We start from the raw sequence: 21,685 nt of genomic DNA on the forward strand, positions 1-21,685 counted from the left end.
GTCTATCCATCTCAGAATTTCAAGAGATCAATTGCAACATGAGCTTCGTTGCACAGACATCTGCTAATTACAGCTCCACTGCGCTAACTTCAGGCAAGATTCAGGGAGAAAACTAATATTTTGGGGCTTCTTTCTTCTCCTCAAATCTATTTAAGGTAAATTGATAGGAAACTCCTCCCCCACCAATCTTGCCTTGCCTAAATACGTAAATACGTAGGAGATCATGACTGTGACTGTACTCTAACAACTCGAGAGCATCAAGAGACCTGGGAGATGCACCGAACATCCTTTAGCACACTCAAAAGTCTCTTTGCAACTATGTTTTGCAAAGCTCGCTTTTTCATCCCACAGCCTGGATAGCGAGTAGCTGACACAAGTCGTAGGCATTTTCCCGGGTGCGAATTTTCTGCAGGGACGATGCATCTGAGATGCAAAAAGGGCTTCAAGAAGGCACAACTCTGTTCTGAAAATCCAGTGGTGAGAAAGGCAAGGACATGAAGGACATCGGAACAGATCAGACAGAACAGGGGAGGGGTTTTTAACTTATCCCACAGGGTTACAATGTTTTGGGAAGGGAATAAATAATGAGAGTCTATGCATGCTAAATTCAGGACAATTAAAATGCATTATTACTCACAAGAAAGCAAAATGTTCTGGGCTTTCATTACCTAGTAAAAGCAGCAGCATCTGGGTTCTTGCAAACGCACAAAATGACCAGAAATTGGGAGTGGGGAAGGAAAGCGTGCTCTACGATTACAGCAAGAAAGCTCTGCATGCTCAGGCAATGGATGAGATCCCGACCTCTGGGTTTAGCAGAACCAGAGGTTAAATTAAAACACCGCAGAACTGCACCAGAGCGAAGAGAGGAACAGAAACATCACTGGGCAACCCCAGCGGGTCAGCTGCACCTCAGGCCACTTCAGCCTGAAACCTCTGCCATTTGCCACAGAGAAGCTCCGCAGAGCAGGAGGAAAGTCTCGGGAAAGCCTTCGGGGAAGGACTGGAAAGGGATAATTCATTCAAAACCATATGCTCTGAGCACACAGCGACCAAGCATACCGAGTTACATCAGTCACTAATGCAGCATCTGACAGCTAACCACATGGATTAGAAACGTCTCAGGCGCACAGCTACATATGGCAATGCGATTACAAGGGTGTTTCTTAAAACGTCCTGTTTAAGATTACTGCACAACAACTATCAACAAACAGCAGACTATCACCATATTTCACACCACACCTAAGGCTCACGTTAGGACAATTTACCCAGCAGCTGTTTTAAAGAAAGCTCGTTTAAATAATTATTTATGGGTGTATTGCATCCTTCAGCTTTTTTATTTCAACCTTTTGGAACAAGTTCCTTATTTATGCTCCTACTGTCCACAGCTTATCTGGAAAGCTCCCTTGCCACTTGAAGCCAGCTGGTGTGACGGAGAGCAAAACACAATGACTCCTATTCTGGATCAGCTTTTACAGTCCCACCCTGGAGGTCCTTCTCCTTTATCTCCAACTCTCTTCCTTACTTCTTTTCAACATCTGGGCAGCTCTCCTGAGGCTTCAGAAATAAGCGCGCACTATACATCCTGTCCCCCCGCCCCCCCATGACATGTTGTAATGAATACAGAAAACACATGCTTGAGCATAATTTGTTATCTCATGCAGAGCCATTAGCATCAGCTTCCTTCCCTGGATGGAGGCAAGTCAAGCTCATAGGCAAGTCTTCCAGGTTGCACATGCCACATGTCTCCTCGCTCCTTCTCTCCCTCTCCTCCCATCAGGGACTGTCCTTCCTGCTTATCTAGCTCAAGGAAAACGAGCCAAACTGCGGTGATCTCTTGAGATAGTGATCTGCCTATCCTATAATGCAAAGCAGCTTATTAGAGTCAGTGGAGCAGCTCAACGGCCACATAAAGCCAATGCAGATTTCACCCGTTCCTCCCAGCACTACAGCACCTTGCACTTCCTCGTAATAAAAAGGTAACAGCACCGACGGGACATCGTTTGGAAGCTCTCCAGCCTGTCCCTTCTGAAGAACAGAGGGATTACCCAAGGCTCCCACCAGACATCGCAGGCACGAGGGATGGGGAACAGGGCTGGAAATCACCTCCTGAAATCAGTCCCGAGGGATAGCTTCACTGTGAGCCCAACAGACTTGTATACTCACAAGGAAACTGAGCTTTGGCACACTGGTCAACAACGCTTCCTGTCCTTTCCTTTTGCCAGAAGCTACAAAAACTGTTAATCTCTTCCAGCTCCAGCTAGAGAGGCTGGCTCCGTCGCGCAGGCACTACAGGCTCAATGCTTGCAGCTACTGAGGTCATTAGATCAAGACAGTGGCCGACAGACAATAACGCAGAAGTTTCCAAGATTTGGCTACTCTTTGGCTCTCGTGACTTGTTTTTATCAGCAGAAGACGAAAAGCCTTCCTAATACAGGGAAGCTCGAGGTGAAATTGGAGTGGCCGTTAGCATCTGATGTCTCTCCTGCCTCAGACCCAAGCCCAGAGCCCACCGGTGGCGATGGGGAGACCCAGCGACCTCACCAGGCCTTGGCTTAAAGCCTCAGCACAGAGGATTGATGGGGCTGGAGCTTTGGAAGCGTTGAGGGAGCTGATAGATCCCAGAACATGACAAAGCACTTCCAGCATTTGCATACAAACACGACTTCTTTGCTCGTTGCTTCATTTGCTGCTCATAAGTCTTTTTAACACGCCCTTTAATTCTGTTATTACAAAGAGAGTAGATGCAAATAACCGCCTGAAGTAAAGTCAGGCAGGGAACAATTCATTAACCACTGTGCCTCTATTCAAAAGCAGCATTCGAAACCCTCAATAAGAAATGGTGGTTTGAGGGGAAAGCCCTTAGGACTCAAAAAGCTGTTGTAAATACACAGCTCTGGGCTCCAGGAGCTGCGAGGCAGAACTGAGAACGCAAATGTTCAAATTAAAACAGAGTGCTGAGAGCATGCTTCATTATGGAGATTATACATCTTTAAATACTAGGCATGCACATTTTCACCCTCGCACAACAACTAGCAAGCTCCAGTGAAATATTCATGGCCTCCGTGAGGGCGAGGACCGCGGCAGCAGCCCAGCACCACCTCCCAGCCCTCCGACAGGCTCCTCGCTTTGTGCAAGGCCGATATCCGCCAAAACAGCTCCCTCAAAAATGTCCCAAATGACCCTGTCTGAAAGTTCTCTGCAAAGCCTCCCCTGCCCTTTCTGTTTTTAATGAGCCGAGTATTTTCAGACATAGAAATGTCAGGTTTTTGGCCAGATAAGCAAGCTGCAGCGACTGGAGAACTCGAGTGCTGAGTTTTGTGAGTTCAGACTGGTTTACAACTAGGGACAAGCACAGGAGTTGTTTGTCAGATTTTAACCCTTGTGAAATAAGCTCAAACGTTGATGTACGAAAAAAGTAGTGGCCTCATTTTACTTCTGTTATTTGCTTTCCTATTTCCACCTGTTACTTTGAGAACTGGTAAAACCCAAGAAACACATAACCAACTGTTACACAAAGCAGACCGATAGTCTATGAGATTATTTTTGACTACTAAAAACATTTTTTAAAAAAGTTCTGTATCTGAAGAGCCACCACAGAAACTTGATTTACTAACGTGACAGCCTGACCTCAGAGACGTTTGGAAGTTCAGAGAACTACCTTGCTGGTGAAAATTGAGTCCTGGAGCCCTATAACTCACGTCCACAATCAGGTAGGCATCTTTTATGGCCACATTATGCTGCTCTTTAAAAACTTCTCTTTCAAGACAAGTCAATCAATCAAAAGAGACGAAATAAAGACTTGCCACCTCGTCTCGAGCCATATTACCTGAACAAAACCTGTTGGTACCAGCTATAGCTCAGCAGAAGGATTTATAAGATCCAAGTTAGAATATCTTCTGTAATCCATAAAATGTGCATCTGACAGAGGCTGCAGGCAGGCAGGCTGTCCTGCGTGACAGCAGTGCACAAGCCAGCATTGAAAGAAGCAGCTCAGTGTTATAGCTAACCAGAGGAAGCTTATTTATTTAAAAGTCTATCTTGCCCAACTACAGCCACAATGCGCCAATTGTGTTCTTCTGCACTGAATCGCTCCTCCAGGGCTAAGCAGGGCCTGAGCCTGCTCCTAATCTCATCCCTGTCGATTATTATTGCTTAACAAGCTAGACTCGGTTTGATGCACTTATATTTTTAACCACCTAGAGGCTTCCGATTACCTTATAGGAGGTGAAAAATGCAGAAAGGGCTTTTCATTTTTAGGTATTCAGAGGAAGGTTTTGCTTTTGCATGGGAAGGGTGAAGGTGGCAGGGCTCAGGCTAGCGAGGCTACGATGGACCATGCAGCCTCTTCAGAGCAAGAACACACATCTTGATTTATACTGAATCCAGAACAATCCTTGCTAAACTGATAACTTAAATGTTAGCTTTTTACAAGGGCAACCTTGCTGCAGACATAGAACAATCATTTTACTCCCGAAACACATGCAGCATGCGACTGAGAACAGGCAGCTGTTGGAGGCTTCTGTTCTCCTGACTTACACTGTCCCAGAAAAGCCAAGTCATTCTTCTGAATACATATGATCACCACCCTACATGCTTTCAAAGAGGAAGGCCGAATGTACAAATTCTTACTTAGAAGAACACCAGAAACTTTGTGAAGAGAAATGATGGCGAAGGAAACCATCACATTCATCAGCCTATTCCTTTTTCTCTCACCTCCGAACAGAGTGAAGCAGATTTCTGTTGGCATTTTATTCAATCAGCTAACAGTAATTTTTCCTTGTATGGCAGATTCTTACCATAACAGCTATTGAGGAGTCGGATCACACATCATACCCCCAAGAATGAGTAATGGTCTCATTTTCCATCTGCAATAGGGTGCAAGAGCCAAGGGCAAGCCACTGACACTGGAGTATTGGGACTGGGAGTTTCAGTTCTGTCTTTGCTCTTGTCAAAGGCCCGCTGTTGAAAGCCTCCAAAAAGAACTTCATAAAAGCAGCTTTTCAAGGTTCAATAGAAATTCAAATGAATTTACTTCCTTTGTGATGGATTTCTGAGTCAACATTTCAAACAGAGGGGAGAGGAAATATAATCAGAAAAGGGGGTTATTCCTCTTCCAAAAGAGGGAGGAAATTTAAACTAGTCATCCTTTATCTTGTCATCTTCCTGACCACACTATTGTGAAAAGCCCACAAGCAGAAACAGAAACAAATATCACTGAAGTACTGTGCTCTTTATAGCATGAACTCCTGCAGTGAGGAGGAGGGGAAACCAGAGTCCCTTTCAGCCCTGCCTTCGTTACTCACACCACACCTTCGGGGAGAGGCAGTACCCAAAGCATTATGCAAAACTGAGTAAGCCCTGGTAGCTTGAGAAGCATTCGTACTACAGCAGAAACCTTTTGTTTCAGTGTCTCCGTGTTGACTGAGCTGATAAAAAGTGAAAGAATGTGCCGCAAGACCACAACTGTCCCATGATGAAAGAAACTTTACATGGGGCATCAAGCAGTCCTGATCCCCCTCCTTTGGGCTTCTGAACCAGCACAGCTCCCCAACCAGGAGGTTGGATGCATGGGGAGATGGGGGCGAGGGAAGGTGGTGCCTAGTTCTGGGTCCTACCAACAACCCATGCTGGGTGGCACATCGAAGGGGTGTCTGCTCTGCAGTACCGAATCCACAGGAGTAAAGCACGCTTGGGTTTCAGAAAAGGGCGAGGAGGGAAGCTTTCCTGGGGTGTGTGTGGAGGGCTAAATGCTGGAAGTTAACAACGGCACCGATGTTGAGAGTCTGACAATAAAAACCAAAAAATCCCACAAAGACAACAGATATCCGAGGGACTTCCTAAACTATTAAATTGTTAGGAGCTTGAACAAGCAGATAAAGCTAGTTATTGCATGAAAACTTTGAGTACAAAGAATTCACAGAAACAAACTGTCACTTGAACACATCTGCCAGCTCCAGCTGGGAATCTGCCTGTCCAGGATCTGGCTAACATCACAACAGATACTGGAGAAGTGTAATGCTTCCTAGTGAAAGTTTAAAAACAAAAGAAACCAAGAACAATTCTCTCAATCACTGAATTGAAGGCTGATTGGAATTTCTGGTCTGCACTTCTCCTTTACTATCTAACTAAGAGAGTATTCTAAAAGAGTATTTAGATGCAAGGGCGTCAAGCAACATGAATCATCTTTAAAGCATTCAGTTTAATTAGACAAGGATAAAGAGGTTTAAACAATGTCACTGAAATCTAATTCTCTGTATTAACCTCTGTCATAAAGCAGAAGAGTGAAATCAGTAAAAGTGAAAAAGTGATGGTTTAGCTAAGCTTATTTGTTACAGCCACTGCTCTTGAACAAAGTGATTTTTATGGCCGTGAGCCTCCGTAAGAGCAGAAGTCAAGGTCATGATAGCAATACATCATTCTGGGGGGAGCTCTGTACTGTAACCTCACATCTGTGTGCTGCAGGAATAAAAGGCAGCTGCGACTAGCTACTTTGAGAATAAATGCTACTTAAAATATGACGTATCTATGCTGCAGTATGTTCTGGTAAGACGGATGAGTCAAGGAAACTTGACTAAGCAGCAGCTTATCTCCTGTCTTTACAAGCGATCACACTACAGAGATCAACAGCAGATTGTGGGGCCATATCTGGACTTCATTTACACTCTGTAATAAAAACATAAGTTTCTTGAAAGTATACACAACATAGAAATACAGGATTTTAATTCGAAGTTTTTTTTGTCAGAATAGTTGACTTCACTGTTTGCTCTAATACATTTTGGAAAAAGATGGGAGAAGAAATGGATGAGGACAGGAAACAAAGGATAAAAATGAGGCTTCAAAAGCAACCTGTCCATCTCCTTCTGCATGGGCAGAGAAAAGCTGCACTTAAACGCTATTTAAATTCAAGACCAGCCCACCTTTATGCTTCAATGAGAATATTTCTTCCAGCACCAGTTCTGAGTATGGCTCTTATGTAAGGAAATATTTTAGAAGTGAGCAATTAGAGCAACTTCCAAGGTTTCTGCAAACCGGGGCACTTCTGCTTCGAGTGCTTGATGCTCTCTTGACCGAGCAGATAGGCTGGGGGGGGGGGGGGGTAACAAACAAAAAACACCAAAACCCAAAACCCACAAGATTTTAGATTTCTTTTCTGGGAACTGAAGGGCGTTGCTTCTTCATTACTTCACAAATAAGAGAATCATCCAAACAAGGTTTGTTTTTATAAAGCCTTGTCAGAATCAAACAGCCTCAGTAAAGAAGTGGTGGCTCCACACCATGCAAATGTTCAATAAAGAGCATGACATACAGGATAACGACAACAAAAATCATATGGGGAGTAAGAGAGCGAAACTCTAAGTCTCATTTTAAAGAGGAAGTCTGAATAGTAATCAGTTACTACCCCAATGATTATACAAGAACATGATATCATCAAGATGAAAGACTTTACAGAGACACAGAAACATTCATTATTTCCCAGCTGAAAGACTCAACCTGGAAACAAAAGCTTCGGTTCCTCTGCGGCAGGATAATTAAACACAGAAATGGCTTAACAGTAAAGGGTTTTGATTTGTCATCATATGGGGCTTTAAGGTGCATTCAAATTCCTTCTGAAGATAAATTTTCATTCAGTTATTGGGACAGATTATTTGGCTTAAGTAGACAGAAGTCTGAACTACCCTTCTGGTGCCCGCGAGCCAGTGGAGAAGGAGGACCCGTCCACAGGAGCTCAGCATTCCCATAATACTTTCGGCTGTCTATAAAGAAAGAATCAAGGCCATAGCAGCTTCAACCACCAATACTGTTCAGAAATAAAACCCAAGGGAAGTACCATTTAATGCCCAGGAGGTTGAAGCACAGGCTAGAGGGTTATTTGGTGGAAGTCTTGAAGGCCCTGGCCAGGTGGTTCGGCTGCATCTCTGGAGCTTCAGAGCCACGTTCGTGTCCGTGTAACAGCTCTGCCCACAGCAGAAAGGCCTGAGGGGGTTAAGCGTGGCACTCTTGCTAGAGGAAGGAGTTATTCCTACTTGCTGACGAGGTACAATTTCTGACGCCAAGCCATGGGCAAAAAGTCTTTGTAGTGCAAAGTACAAAGAATTATCCAGTCCAGATGTAGCTCATAACAATGACAACCAAATTCTCACTGGAGGGATACAGTTTTGCATGGCATAATTCATTACAAGTGAAAACTCTGCAAGCCAAGAGAAAGATATAATCTAATTATTTCTGGTTTCTCAAGACCGAGGGAGAGAGGGAAATTTAAAAGCAAACAATGCCGTGTTGCTCAATGTGCAATGCTGCAATATAAAGAAGTGAAAATTAAAGCACGGCAAAAAACATGTCAATTTTCAATAGATATGGCACTAACATATATTAATATTTCTGACAAGCCAAGAATGTCAAATGTCTAAGCACGATATGAATCACGTTAGAATTAAGAACAGCTGAGCCTGCATAACAGATTATATAAGTATTTATGAAGCACAGGAAATACTCAAAGCCAGCAAGCTCAGCTGTATATACATATATAACTAATAACTGTTGCACTGCATGCATTTGATAAAAAGATGCTTTATTGACAAGATAGCTACAAGTTACAAAAGCACCAGTTGACACTGAACATCTGGGCAGAATGCAGTGGCAGACAAAAATGCCCTTGAAAACACAGGGTCTGCTCTCAGTAAAAGCTGCTCTTTTACCAAGACAGAAGGTAGGCCAGTGAATTTTGAAAGCAATCCACATTCAGTGAGGTTTTTCTTTGCTCCAAATGGTAGATTTTAGAAAATTCTGGCAAAACGGCTTGAGGGGAAAAATGATCAGGGTTATACCCTGGTGGGAAGAAGAAAATGCAAAGCACAAGACTCAATTAGTAGCAGGGGCTACCTGAAGCCATTTACCAGATAACACTGGAATTGTCCATATCTGGATCACTGTTCAAAGAAAGTCTTATTTGGAACTGCTTGAAGCGAAGTGTTCTAATACTGGCTGCTAACACCCAAGGAGACTCGAGGAAAGCCAAATAATTTCATTTACTGGGATAAGAACCAACTAGAAGCACAGGTACAGAACATAGTACTCATTATGCGGATATGCCAACACAAGATTTTGTTGTGCCGTTAGAGTTTGATCCATTAAAATTGTAACTGGTGGTGACGAGAAAGAAGTTTGCTAAGCATGCTCAAGTCTTACGACAACACAGGGCAAATCAGTGATCCGGGATGAAACACTGACACCGAAGTCAATGAAAATGTTCGGTAAGATATTTTGTTTGTAAAAGTATTGATTCTTTAGCCAAGTAAGCAGATTAAAATAAAATAAAAACCAAGTCATATAGTCATCAGCAGTATCACGAGAACTAGCACCCTATGATTTTTCACTTACATTAACAACAGATCAATAGCGGCCCAGCCACCCTGTGACAAAGACGTGGGCCTTCCCCCAGCCACCACTTGAGGCACACATACTAATGGTCACTGCCACCTTCATCATCAGTCCCATGGTGTCCTCCTCCTCATCACCCTCCCTTTTCTGGCTACTCTGCCTTCACGCTGAGGAAATGGTGCAGGGCAAGCTGACATCAGGAAACTAATGCCTGAGAGAGGCAGAGGACAGAGGGGACAGCATTAAGACCGACATGCTCCAGCCACAATATCCCAACATTGCGGCAACAATTCCTTTCCCACGTCCTTCCTGTGACGTGATCTGCCTGCTGGGATCCTTCACAGCAAGGCAGGCCTCGTTCCCTGCCCTCCTCAGTGACCTGGTGTGGAAATGAAGCTGTGACGAGGAGGAGAAGGCCAGCACCGGTATCAAAGACAAGAGACAAATACCACCAGAGCCTGTGGCAAGGTGCTTGGGGAGGCAAAAGAGGTTTAAGTTACCTGTAATCTACCTGGAGAAAAGATAAGCAGGGACAAAAAAACTCCCACAAGCATCAGGCCTTCGTTCACACGTGTAAGAGACATTAGGGTGAGTGCCACTCAGCTGGGTTGCTGCTTTCAGTGACTTTGCAGGGTCAGCCTCAGAGACTGTAGGAGTGTTGGTAGGTGTTCCCTCTCTTTGGCACAGTTTTATAACCCTGCAATCACAACACTAAGAGGTAGGAACTAGGAATTAGTTCAAATCCCCATCCTTAATTGCTCTGCCTGGTTCAGAGTGGGAACTTGAAATCAAAGTCAGGAGGGTGCTTGAACCATAAGAAAACACAATTTGTTTTCTGGCTCACTAATCATTAAATAGCTTACACGAAGCAGAGAAGGAACAGACTCAAATACTGATGCAGATTATTTTATATTAAGAACATTCAAACTCCCAACAAGTCCCATACCAGACAATTCTGTAAGATCAGAAGGAACATTTTCTGCTCTCTCACACACAATCCCACATCTCAAGCTCATCCGCCTACCAAACATCCCAGTCACTATTTTCAGACTGATTGCTCTCTAAAAATTTGTTTTCGCTTCCTAACAGCAATATTATAACCTGTTACAAGGCGAGCTGTATCCAGATCGCTAGGGGATGAATCTCTGGTTGAGCGGCTTGGGAGATGTATGGCTTGGAAGTTACATTTCAATAACCCATGCCCTCCAGCTGGCCACGCTCTGTTGTTTAAAAATCAAGCACTGGAGCAAACTGAATCTAAATTTGTTATCCCATGCAAACGCTGTAGTCGGTAATAACAGAGGAGAACCTAAAAATCACACAGAATTGACTTAGAGCTGAAAAGGACAGACACGCAACTTTTCACAGCCTCACTTTAGGCTCAGATGTATTAATGATAAGTTAGCTCTAAATGTTCCAGCCAACAAGACGCTAAACAAATTCGCAGCCTAGAATTCTAAATGCATTGTGAGTGCAGGTTGCATTAACAGCATTTTAAGTACTCTCCTCATTAGGCCATAAGGCAAGAAGCAGGACTGAGAGCTGGCTATCCAAATGGATTATTTGCTCTATTACACTATTTTAAACGTGAAGTAACAATCAGCACCATTGAGTTACAATGGTAAAAGTCAGAAATGAGGACAGAATTTGGTAACAGGAGTTAATGGAAGTGACAGAGCAGAAGATGATCTGGTATATTTAACTATTAATATTGATATATTAATATCTATATATTTAGAGAGTAGTAAGACTGCAAATAAACTCATTTCTGCAAGTCTGAACGGAAGAGTTATGACCAATGTTGTGGTCTTTAACAAAAAATAGATGCTCCTTGCTGTACATCAGTCATTTTTAGACTTAAATTTTCTCATAACAGCATTTATCCCTGTATAATGTACTGACTGTAAGCTTGATTTTCACTCACCTTTTCCAGACCTTTGAGGAATACTTCATGGATGTTGATAGCTATGAAACATTGCAATAGACTGAGTAAAAATCTGAGGGAAAAACCGTACTCTGTATCATCTGTAGCTCTTAAACACACTTGCTGTAATACTACACAAATGTCACTATATAAAAAAAATGGGGCAGAAGAGAAGGTACAGGGATACCTTCAGACCTTTTAAAAGTACCCTCTGTAGATGCGTCACACATCCTTCTTGCAAGCATGAGAACAATCCTTTAACTTAACAGTGTTCAAAACTTACCTGGGACCTCACAAAGAGCAGTCAGCAGCACTAGAGATCCCAGATGTGGAGGAAACAGCTGGAGTTCCGATTTCTTCGCTAGACAGCTGGAGATTTCCCAATAAAAGTCAACGCAGCTTTCGATCCCAACTTTTTGCTGCTCCAGCTGCACGTTGTGGATCCCTGGGGAATGCACTGGCTGAGGAATTCCTGGTAGCATGGTTTCGTAAGGCAATGCATATATCTGGTTTGTTTCTTATTGTCATGAGATTAAATAACATCTTGAGCTATACTTTGGTTAATAACTTAAGTCAAGTAGTAGAATTAGACAGAAAAAAATCAATATGCTAATGATATGGGAAAAGAACAACTTCAGCCTTTCAATATTATTCCAGTTTCAGAGAATTCTGTAAAGCCTTTGACATTGTGGTAGCCCCAACCCAAGCAGAGGGGAGAAACTAGAGCAAAGAAGTTAAATTCTTCAGCCCATGCTGTTTGGGGAAACGCATGGCAGAGCCAGCGCAGAACTCATCTCCATGATCTTTGCTCATTTTCATCAGCTCCATCATTCCGCTCTCAAAAAAGCAAAAGCTTTGTTACACGCTATGGTAAGAAAAAGGACTTTTGCCATCTGAAATACGTATACTTCCTTATCACACACTTATACCAATACCTGGTAAGATTGTATACTCTAAACAACATCATTTGTCAACAGCTTGTAAATTATTTTTTTTAAAGTAGTAACGTTAGTCATTAATTGTTTTAAACTTAACAAGTGAACACTCAAGCAGGAAATAGGATACATAAACAGGAACAAAGTTTTTAACAGCATTTAGTAAATTCACCAGTGACCAGTCTGTTAGCAACTATCATCAACAGTTCTAAACACAACTGTTGGTTGCAGAGCTTATGTACTCCAGCGATGTTTGCATAGTTTGCTACCGGGCAATGGAAAACATCTCCCCCTCTCTCCCCCTTTAGCAGTAATGCTTATGTTTTTAAATCTAGGCTGCTCCTTCTCCAGATTTTTAGGGTTCAAAACTTTACTGCAACTTTAGCTTATACATCACTCTCATGACTGAAGCCAATTGCTTCCAGTTCCCATTTGCGTGCCAGGAATATTCATATAGAGGCCCCTTATTCAACTTTTATTAGTAAATAGACACAAAACAGATTCATCTGCAAAATGTGACCTCTATATGGTCCATTTATGTGTTTTAGTCAGCCTATGAACTTGAGAAGGAAAGGTGAAACTTTTGGAAGACCTTGAAGTGGTTGCACTGGAATCGGAGCAGGGAAAACCCAACTATTCATAACTAGAGACCGGCTTGTTCCCCCTTTTGAAGCCCAGCTCTAGAGCGCAGAGTGAGTTTTATTCTCTGATTTACTGGTAAAATGCACATCTGAACTCCTACTCGAGGGGGAAAATTGGAGTACCAAATGCATTACCAGAATCACGTGCACTGGAGATGGGAAAAGGAGTGGAAGAGACAGACAAACATTGAGAGAAAACGCGTAAAGCGGTATCATGTTATTAAAACGTTACATTGGAAATAAACAGAACATAAACCAAAAAAAAGGTTTTAACCAGATTCAACTTTTTTTTCCTTCTTAAAATTCGAATTGACCCAAAGCAAAAGCTTACATTGCAAAGGAAGAACAAAATACATCGTGATATCGATAACGCAGAGTTGCATGGAAGCTGGACTTGTGGGAAGGTTGGGAGTTGCTCTCGTTACATCACTGGGGGCTCTGGACAGATTTAACTGAGAAAGTTAGGATCCCAAATCTTTCAGCTAGTCCAGGTCCACCCTGGTAAACATGCTACATATTCTCTTTTGCCTCAGGGTGTTTTTCTGATGAGTTTGTCCAGATGTGTTCTCCTACTATCGCCAACTAGAGCCAAAAAATGAGTTTTCCGTGCTATCCCAAGGAAGCCAGAGTTATTCCAAGCATGAGTGATAATGAATTTATAAAACAAAAAAAACAAAACAAACAAACAAAAAACACTCAAGAGCTTTTCAAACTAACAAGTATTGTCTATAATGTAAATAGTTTAGAAATATGGTAATTAAATAATCTAAAAAACACTCTTAATCTGCTGTACATTTATAAACATAAATATTTACAAAAACTTTCCGCTTTGTTTTAAAGGATGAGGTTTGCAGTTTGTTAATGATCAGAGTCTTTTACTCATATTGATTCTTTGGTGTATTTGCCAATTTTTAAAGGTTTATTAAAAGTGTTCAACTGTGAATTTTATGGTAATGGAACTAGGCTACACAACAAAACTGTGTTATGCACTTCTTTTTCCACATTCCAGTCCAAATGAAAAAAAACCAACAAAATCCATTTTCTTCCTCAAAGTATTTGTGCACAATACTTAAAATAATAAAAAAAGACCAGATTCCACATTACTGAAATTTGGGTAGGATTAACAAATTAATAATCATACTTTACTTGGGCACATGTATAAATTAGGATAGCAAACAGAACTGTCAGTAGGTTCAGAAATACACGTGCTGCAGTGCTTCGCCGAATCAAGGTCAGGGAAATCAGCTGCAAGAGATGGCTTAGCATATAAGAAACGAGGGCTTCCCTCCACCTTGGGGAGGGGAAAGAGGATAGGATGAAAATGAATTCAAAAGAAAGGCTTTTTACTGGCCTGAAGTGTATGTGTGTTCCCTTTAGATGTCAGTTACTTAAAAGAAATAACCAAAAAACAAACCTCAAACAATAAATAATGGAATTACACATTTCTTCATTAAATAGCACTCTTGTTACCAAAGTCTTCCATACTTTTCTTCAGTCACAGCAACAGACAGAACAAATAATTTGCCTTAATATAGATTGCAACTAAAATATACTCTAGATTACCTTAGAAAATATTACTGTAAAAATTCAATGGGGAAGGATATTGGTTTAGACCAACTTACAAGTGTAGTGAACAATGCTAAGTATTTAAAAGAAAAAAAAAGCAGTTTTAAGGTTCTGATCTCATGTCACAAAAGCAAAGATTCATGCTTCAAATCTGCCAGTTCCTAACTTCCATCCTGTCTCAGAGCTTAAAGATCCTAAGGGCCGACCCTTCCTGCTTTGGGAAAAGCTAGAGGACTTCTCACACCCCCGGGCTCATGCGCACACCAAAGCCACGTGCTCAGTTTGTCTCCGTGACAGTGCCACCACCATCTCATGTCACCTGCAGGAGCACCATCAAGCTCTACTGCCTAGAGGTGGCCACGCGTGCTCCTGCTGCTCACATTTACTTTTAGTCACTGCTCGAGCAGGCTGGACTTGAACCACTGCACGTTGGAGATAAAAAGGTTCAACATCCCATCACCAATCCTCTGAGTCATAAATCTCCAAAATCACTTATTTTCACTAGGAAACCTGATGCAAGGTCGGGCACAACAGGGAGACAACTGCTTGCCATAGTCCCGGGTGCAGCCATTATCAGTGATAACGTTCATGCTCAAGGAACTGCAACCTGGGGCTGTAAGATATTAAAAGGAACTAGCATAGTTAAATGAGTATACCTGCTTCTCTTGCTTTTTTTTTTTTTTATATTTTTAATACTAAATATTTTGAAAGTGACAGTGTTAAAACTAAAAGCCACCATTGTTCCTTCCATCTTCCCGCTTCCATTGGTATAATTGGTATAAAAGCACTCCTGGTATTAGAGAGGCCCTTCTGGAGTCAGTAGGATGGCAAAACAAAAGTAGAAGACACTGGCAAGAACCTTATGATGACTCCATAATCCCTTGAAAATAAAGAGAGTGAAACAACTGCAATTTTTGGCCCAATCTTTTTTTTTTTTTTTTGATAGCAAGAACTTCATTTTTTATGGTCAGAAACAAAGCTCTTTAACAGATCTTTTCAATACCTAGTATGAAAAACACATTCAGTAGCCAAATTGCAGTACTCCTTTCAGTTGCTGTTTTTGGATTAATAGGAAACCACTTGATGTTTGCAGAATTTAAGTTTCCAATATGAAGGGGGTGTTTTCTTGTTTGTGCACATATAAGATGCAACTTAACGCTTACGTGCACTTCCCACTCTCTAACCTGAAACAAATTGAATTTCAGAGCAATAACAACAAAATCCATCACTGCCTTTAAAATTAAAAGGGCTTGGCCAATTTCTTCTTTTTTTAAATGGACACAATTTGGCTGAGAACCCGTAGATAAAATTTCAACTGAAAGTGAAATAAAGCAGGTTATACATTCATGAAATTCAGGGATTAATAACGAACAGCAACTGCCACCCTCATTTTAGTAATGTCACATCAACACTACAGTGAGGCAGCAGTTCCTATTCTCACAAATAATGCACTGAGACTAAATGAGGAATAGTGGGGGGGAGGAAAAAAAAATCACACATAAAGGGAAAATACATCAGAAAGATTATTGCACAGGAGGCACTGTATGAGAAACAGAATACATTGGCTTCAAAAATCTAACTTTGTTTACTCTTAAGTTAATGTAAAAAATACAGAGGCTACGCCTCTTTGTAGTGTACTGTCACTGCTAAAAACAGACTTACAAACAGCCACCCGTTTTACAGGGAATGTCAGGAAAGAAGAGGGCCTGAATTTTATGGGCAACCAAACTGCAGTAATAAGGAAGAGAATAAAATAAAAGAGCCAATGTATAGACCCTCAAATTTAATAGGGTGACTGCATTTTTTTCCTTTTTTTTTTTTTTTTTCCTTTTTTAATTTCCAGATTATATTCATACAGTACCCAATGACACATAGATTATCAACTCTTCCCTCTATCCTGCAAAAACATACACCCTGGTGGCTCCAACAGACAACAGGGCTCTGAAGGTCTCTCTATCAGTATCCCTTTGCAGGACTGGTGCCTTGATTTCCAAACTCTTTGTTGAATAATTGCTCAGCATGCCAATTCAAACCAGTCACTTCCCTTGAGAGGCTACATTCCATCTCCACCGCAAGTCCGCACACTTAATGTGAAAACAAACAAATGAAAACCCAACAGCAACTTCTAAAATGTAATATCGTATAGAAAGCTTGGACCTTGTAAACTTGGACCAAGAAACCAAAAATTAAGACCTTCTAGCGTGTGGTATAAAAAACCCAAGGAAGTGTATACCTGCCTTCTGACTTCACAGAAAAATCAGAATTTGCATAGGATATACTTTGTGCAAGGCAACAAGCCTCTTCAGTATCTGGAATATAACTAATCTTGCTCAGAGTTCTTCTCTTCATGGATATCAGATATCATCAAATTTGTGTTTTAAGTAGTCTTTCATGACCTTGGCAATGGGTAGTTCATCAAGTAGTTTTAGGTTTTGAAGGCCTATACACTGTCGGATTTTAATTCGGCATAGATCTTGCAAGTTTCTGGGCTGTCCTGAAAAGACAAAAGGAACACACAAAAGTAAAATGATCACATTTTAAACTTTAAGAGACTTTAAGAGATCATTTACTCAGTAAAATCACAGATGTTTGCTGTTTTCTGAGAGGAAGAAGGAAAGGGCACAGGCAGAGGGATGGAAAAAATTACCAAAAAAAGGTGGAAATTAGTACCTTTCTAATGAACAATAATTCAGTGAAATTAAGGGATGAATCCTAAAAGCACTGACATTTACATGCACATAATTTTACTGATGTCAGCATAAAGTGACATTATCCATGTGAGGATTCCCCCGAGGTGGCAGCATATGCTCAAGTGTTTGCAGAGCAGCATTACTAATCTATTTAACTTTTTGTGCATTTTTTTCTACCCCTGCATCACCTGGGGAAATGAACAAAAACAAAAACTTCAGCCTTGCTTCTCTTCAAACATGAAGACAAAAACTTCTCCATTTGACTGCAGCAGGAAGAGGCAGTCCCCTCAGAGAGCAAGGCTTACAAAAGTTATTCAAGGATCGCGTGGCAGAGTTGAAGACTGCTTTTTTCCTTTTAATGAAAAGACAAAGCCTTTAGGCTTTGGATGCAACCGCAACCTCGTCAAACAGAAAGAGATGAAAATATGAGTTAACCGCTGTCTACAGAGGAAACGCTTTACTGACATCACACAAACATGAGTTTCTGGCAAGGATTTTCCAAAATAACTGGTTCCCTTTCAAACTCTATTCAGGAAACCGTTAGAAGTCAAACACCTTGAAAAATGGTCCCCCATGCAATATAACACAAGAAAGGTTAATCTAGCCTTGCATCTCAAAGTACCCAGTAATGGATCCCAAGGAAGAAGGGGGAAGGAAAAAAAAAGAAAGATCAGAACAAGAGACATTGAGAAATCCTGTCCCAATATACCCTTCTAGCTTTCAGCACCAGTGGCTCCAGGCCTTCCTGAAGCAGAGATTGCACACAGATCTGGGTCTTTAATAGCTGTGAATGGCATGCCCTCTGTAAATCTGTCTAATGTTTTTTGAACCCATTCATACTTTCAGTATCCAAAACATCCTGTGGCAACAAATTTCACAATATAACGAGGCGTTGGCTGGAAAACTACAAAGTACTTTTATTTATTTTAGATCTGCTTCCTGATCGCTTTGTCGAGTGCCTAACATTCTTTAAGTCACAAAAAAATAATAAATAATAGTTCTCACGCCAATCACGACATTACATACCTTTATATTATTCTCCGTCCTCCACTCATGCTCGGTACCTCTTTCAAAAACTGAAGACTTTGCTTAATTTAAAAATTTCCCCAACAGGAGCCACTCCAAACCTCTGCCCAAACTAGCTGCCTGCCTTTGTACCTTTTTCTTATTCTACTGCATCTTTTTTTCGAAGTTACCCCAATAGCACACAGTCGATATTTTGATCGCTGACTTAACCGCGTCACGGCCTGAGGAAGGAGGCTTATGTCACCCCATGACTGCCCGTGTCACAGCGCTTGGGCCAACACACGAGGCAGGTGCTTACGCCGACAGCCAGATAACCCATCGCCAATGGAGCACCCTACTGCGACCCATTACCTGTATAATCGTTAATGGTAAATGACGGTGCTTGCTTTCACAGAGAAAAGCATGGTGATTTTATTGAGCTGTTTGAACCAATCAGGTCTTTAAAAAGCACCACAAAGCACCAGAAGTCAATTTAGGTAAGCTAGATGGACCTTTCCAATTAGCTTTGAGCTGCCACCAATTAGAGGAGATGCTCGGGGAACAAGAAATGCCTTCTGTTGGGGCTCCAGGCATCGCCGGGCACCAAACTTTTTGGGGTGGGACGAGAGGGTTGTTCCCAGCCTCTGCCGCACGCACGGCAGCCCCGGCCCTTCCATCCTCCTCCTAGCTTGGCGATAAGCCTCTCGGCTAAATAGACCTTGACGTTACAGGTTTATTAGATGTTCCTGGTAAGCACAGAGTAAAGAGATTACAAAACTATTTCCTGTTTTCTACTTTGGGCATTCTGTAGATGGTTTCAGTTACCCTTTACAGCCAGTTCCCCTCTTTCTTCCCCCGTGTGGGTTTTTCTATAGAAATGGGCTGACAGACAGGTATACGCTTGGATTTATCTTAAGCACTAAAATTATCCAAGGTAAGCTAGCAGAAGTAATGCAGGAAAATAGTCTCAGTCTGTTTTTAAAGAAATTGGATTGGAAATTAGAGAGCATGAAAATTGGGAGTTTTTTTGTATCAGTTTATAATACTTTTATTATACTTATCACCACAGTAGCTAAATGTAATTAGCTCCAATACAGATCAGTAATTACTTCGTCCACGGGTGTTTTTTTCCCCACTTAAAGGAATGGATTTATACAATTTGGACAACAGATGAACACTCAAGCTTGAGGAAAAGTTATTTTTGGTAAGAAACCAAGCAGAGGAATCCTTATGGTGATAAAGAAAGAGTTCTAATACTTTAAATGTGAATGAATTCAGGGTTCTCAAAAGTTAACTGCAAACAGCAGCATTAGAGACTACAGAGGACTATAAATCTGTATTTTCTGTATAAGAGTACACAATAATACAGCTATGAGACAATGATTTCTGGTTTCAGAAACAAATGCCTTTTAATTAACATCCTGTGGATTTCTTGAGAGCAAAATAGAACAGACAACTTAAAATACCCAGAAGAAATTGGTCACCAGCTAATTCAAAAAGACCCGATTATCGAATGTATGACATTTTCCCCCGATAAGCCTAAAAATATTTCCTGGGAATGTGTTAACAATGGACATTTCCAGTGTTAAGCACCAGTTGCTACATCTAGTGGCTGTTAGTGTCTTAGGTCACGCCTTACAAATTCCAGGGTTATTAATGCATTTGTGATTTATTAGAAACGGTGTCTAGAACACTTACTCATTCTTGGTTGCATCTGAATGAAAAAGAAAAAAATAAAGGATTACGGACCAACGTCAGTGAACCTTAGTTTGGCAAATGAAAAATGTTATTAGTAATTTGGCAAAGTAAGGCAAGTTAAGCGCTGAATAAAGTTATGTTTAAAAAAGATTACAAAGCAGCAATTTTGGTTATATCCTGCATCACAAGTTTGGAAAACTGTTTAAGCAAATAAGGTAGAAAAGAGAATTAAAAAAAAAAAGAAAAAGCTACAAACGGTAAGATTAACCTAATTACCACCATTATGGAAAAGAGTGACATAAAACTAGTTCCACTACCAATCGCCTTAAAAAATAAATAAATTCCTGATCCATTGTCAAAGGGACACAGCCACAGCAGTGCTGCTATCCTGGAGCAGCCAGGTTATTGTTAGGCTGCTATGTAAGCAGGCAGCAAACACCTGCAGCTGCTGGGGAGCTGAAGATTTGCTTGTGTGTTCACAGAAACGAGTTAGATACTTCTGCAGATTTATTTTGCAAGCTTTAAGGTGATAGAAATTTAAGTACAAACTACACAAAAAAGAGAAGTATAGCTTATCTTTGCTTTCCATAGCTCATGCTATGTGCGGTAATGGGAAGCAGAAATCCCCACCAACACACCTCTTGTGTAGTTTCCCAAGCATGACAGAAAAGTTTCTTCCCAACAGAAGAAATGTAAAACATAGGATTATAAAATAAAGATTTCTTAAAATTCTATTCTCTCTACAGGTAGCAGACCTCAGTATGTAAAAGTTTAATCATTTTCCTAACTCAGTTGGTTCAACTGGTCACAAAGCAAGTTCCAGAGCTTTTTTTTTTTCCACTTAAGTAATTATTTCTTTAAATAATGAGATATGCTTTTTAAATTACTATTAACAGATTGGCCTCCTCGGGTAAAACAAGGACAAAAATGCATGTTTTAACTGCAACAAGTTGTTACAATTAGTTGTGAATTTCCACTCGATATATTATTCCTTTTCTTTCTGCAGTTTCAAGATTTTCTGCAGACAAGTTGTTTCAAACAGAGCTGGCCTCTGTGCAAGCCCCAGCTTCACTCACGGAAGTTTGAAGTCACGGTACTGTTCATTATATCCTCAAATAATTTACTAGCAAGCTCAATTTCAATACAGTTAAACTTGGGCCTCTTGTTTTATTGAGCACAAACAATTTCTTTAACATCCACGTGCATTAGTTACAAGAGCTGGAAGGGACAAGGTAAACAGTGAGCTTTAAAGCTCTGTAAAAATAATGGAGTAAAGGGTTCCAGTTCTTCTTTAGAACATTGCAGTGGTTTATCTCTGGGCATCCTACATCATAAACCAGCCAAGCTTTTATTTTAAAGTGTGTGCCTAAGAGCTGTGGGTAGAGGAACACTGGCAGCTCCGCGACGAGGACATGTAAAAGGAGGGGTTGCACGGTCTTCTCCACTAGGCCCCGAGGCCTACCCTGCGAGCAGGGCCTGGTTCATCTTCCCCCGGCCTCCACCTGCTCCCCATCCCATACCCACCACCAGCACAACCACAAACCTGGCCCTTAACCCGTTTGTACAGATGTGCAAACTTTCATTTTTGGGAATGCTGTACTTTTATCTTACGTTAGTCCTCTCAATGCTAATTAGAAGGATGCAATCAGAATCTAACATATTATTTATTCATCAGTGGCCAACGGTCTTTAGAGTTGTTTTGCTAGCGATTCTGTTTTGAATAAGTCACATTTGTGGATTCAAGTGACAGAGATGGATGAGAGTGGAGGAGAACATAACTTGTAACAGCCACAGTGAAGGGATAGGACACGGAGAGCATTTAAAAAAAGCCTGAATAATGTTCGCCTT

The 21,685-nt window shown here is 41.2% G+C and overlaps 1 protein-coding gene across 14 annotated transcripts in view; it reads right to left on the bottom strand.

The window, feature by feature from the left end:
* The window catches only part of ASB7 (ankyrin repeat and SOCS box containing 7), a 58,561-nt gene that overhangs the window by 13,675 nt on the left and 23,201 nt on the right, over positions 1–21,685 (bottom strand). For 13 of the 14 annotated variants that reach the window (XM_083849755.1, XM_083849766.1, XM_083849764.1 and 10 more), the window contains one exon: positions 15,114–16,938. In XM_083849755.1, coding sequence (XP_083705881.1) covers positions 16,799–16,938 — 140 coding nt within the window. In that variant the 3' untranslated portion in view covers positions 15,114–16,798. Of the gene's footprint in view, positions 16,939–21,685 lie in introns of all 14 variants that reach the window. The other variant, XM_083849760.1, reaches the window with a different exon arrangement.

Source organism: Anser anser, assembly GCF_964211835.1.
Source record: "Anser anser genome assembly, chromosome: 10".
In the NCBI taxonomy this organism is placed as follows: Eukaryota; Metazoa; Chordata; class Aves; order Anseriformes; family Anatidae; genus Anser; species Anser anser.